At 32.6% G+C, this 2,545-nt stretch overlaps 1 protein-coding gene across 1 annotated transcript; it reads right to left on the reverse strand.

Annotated features, from left to right (window-relative positions):
- On the reverse strand, positions 1-1,470 carry LOC120083356 (LOB domain-containing protein 1-like). Its single transcript, XM_039039084.1, has 2 exons — positions 1,178-1,470; positions 1-774 (listed from the first exon to the last, which is right to left on the reverse strand). Exons 1-2 carry the CDS (start codon positions 1,427-1,429, stop codon positions 418-420), a joined length of 609 nt encoding a protein of 202 aa, XP_038895012.1. The 5' UTR covers positions 1,430-1,470; the 3' UTR covers positions 1-417.
- Positions 1,471-2,545: the final 1,075 nt, after the last annotated feature.

Genomic DNA, 2,545 nt, shown 5'->3' on the forward strand with positions numbered 1-2,545 from the left:
GATCTCATAAAGGGAGCATCTTTAGTCATTTTCAAAAAGGGGGAAGCAACCATCAACACCACTTCAAGTTTGAGACATTTTGACAAAGATGTTTCTTTTCTTGACACATCAATGTTAAGAAGCTAATGGTAGGTAACCAAAAAAAGAAAAGAGATATATACTAAGATATAAATACTTTTGCACTAATCTAGTACAGTAAACATCAGTCCTTTTTCTTCACTCCACTTTTCTTGGTTTTAAGGGAGCAAATGAGGAACCCATCTAACCTAACAACTGCCTAATATTACCCAAAATTCAACTACTAGACTTTCAGTTTCATATATTCTACTTAAAACCAATCCAAGTTTGACTTTCCAAAACCTTTGTCTTAGAAATCTCTCCCCCTTTGCAGCCATGTTCAACATTTTTTTTCCTTTCTCATGTCCAAAGAGGGTCCCAAATATTGCTATCCTCAAACAAAGATGTGTAGCCTTGGTAGCTTTGAGGAGTGGCAATGTTGAAATTGTTGTCAAGTGAGCGGTGGTCCGGCAGCGGCGACATCGGTGGCGGCAGTTGGGTTAATTCCTTGCAAATCAGTGCCACCAAATTGGCTTGGCGGCAGTGGATATTGACAAGCTCAGCCTGTGTCTTGGCTAGCTCTGCTTGCAATTCGTTTATCTGTTTCTGAAGCTGGCAAATGGCCCCTGCACACCCATAAACTGGATCTCTAATTCTTGCATTTGCTTCGTATACTAAACTACTCACTGCATCAGCCCTTTGTGATTCAGGAAGATCCTGAAGAATTCAATAAAGTGATTAATATGATTGGCTGTTCTGTGAGGACAAAAATCAAACAGTTGGGCTGCTTTCGTTTGATTCTTCCAATTTTCATTATGTTTGATTATAATCATTGAGTGAAGCAATTGAACAGATTAGGATTACGTATTCTTCAGATTTCCAGGCAAAGTATGGAGATTATTAGGATTTCGTTTGATCAATTTCAGAACTAACTTCATTCGACTTTGATTGCTCAAACTATTAATCTAAACAGTATTTTCACCCTAATTCTATGGTTTTCATTACGGTTCTAAGATAAAATTTCAATTTCCTAAACAGAATTCATAATTTCAAAACTTAAAAACAAGAAGACAACATGCGAAATTGAAAGAGAGAGGGAAATTAGGGATTAAGGAGGTACCTGAAGCAATTTGATGATGTTGCTAGCGCCGAAGACACGGTGAGCAATGGTGAATTTGAGAGGATCAGAAGGAGGGAAATAGGGCGCCAATACGCATTTCTCTGCGCATCTCCGCCTCAGAATCTTGCACGCCGCACACGGACTGACCACCACGCCGGTCTGAATACTCGGCGGCGGTGAAGGAGACGACGACGGCGACTGAGAGAGGAAGATAGTTGAAGCTTGGCCGGATTTTGCCTCACAGCACTCCATTTTAGACTCAATAGAGAGAGAAATGGAGTTGGTTTTGGCTGTGAAGCAGAACGAAGAATATATATATAGAGACGAAGTGAAGAAGAAGAGATGACGTCATAAGTTGAAAAAAAAAATAAACTTATAAGTTCATTTTTGTAGACTTATAAACTCTGGCTGCTTATAAATTTATAATATATTTCTTCTAAATTTAAATTTAGGTGGCTTAGAGTTTGTTCAATTTTTGCCCGTCCTGCACTTTTATCCATTGATCGATTTAGTAAATGTTCAAACCAATTTTGATTGACGAGAAGTAAAAGTATTTTGGTCTGTCGATTCGGTTAGTTTTATTCTTTATTTTTTAAAAACATATTTAATTTAAAAATTTTCGAAATTGACACCAACCGATTCTTCTTCTTCGATCATTTATCATGCTCATCCCTAATAAATCTTGAGTTATCTCCAAAATTAATTTATATCAAAATTAGTTAAATAATAATAATTTTATTTTTAAAAATATAATATGTGAATATATTTTTTAATTTTTGTAAATATACTTCTAAATAATAAAAAGTTTTTGACTAAACAACAATAATTAGCAATATGGATTACATTTAAGATTTTTGAGAATATATGGGTTAAAATTGGACATATATTCATATGGAAAATTCAACATTATAATAAAAAAAACTGATTTGAAATCTAAATTTTATTCCCAATATAATAACAATGTTCCATTTTTATTTTACTCTAGAATTCTTGTAGGAAAATTTTCACCGATAAAAAAATGTAAAACTATTTATAAAAATAGCAAAATAAAAAAAAAAAAACACGGATAGATATTGATAAGTTCCTATCAACATCTATTATTAATAGACTTTTATTAGTTTTTCTCACTAATAAATACTGATAGACTTCTATCTGCAATTAAAATTTTATTATTTTGTGTAAATAATTCTTCTTATTTTTTTTATTTTTAAAAATTCTCTACTTTTATATTTATTTAGCAGAAAATTATTTTAGTTTTCCGATTTGGGTTTCTTAAGTCAATCATTTAGCATAAAATTAAGAACAAGTATTTTAAACTCAGACACCTCATCCATATAGCATATTACTTCAAATATTTGTCAATATAAA

This window comes from Benincasa hispida, chromosome 8 (genome assembly GCF_009727055.1).
Source record: "Benincasa hispida cultivar B227 chromosome 8, ASM972705v1, whole genome shotgun sequence".
Classification (NCBI taxonomy): domain Eukaryota; kingdom Viridiplantae; phylum Streptophyta; class Magnoliopsida; order Cucurbitales; family Cucurbitaceae; genus Benincasa; species Benincasa hispida.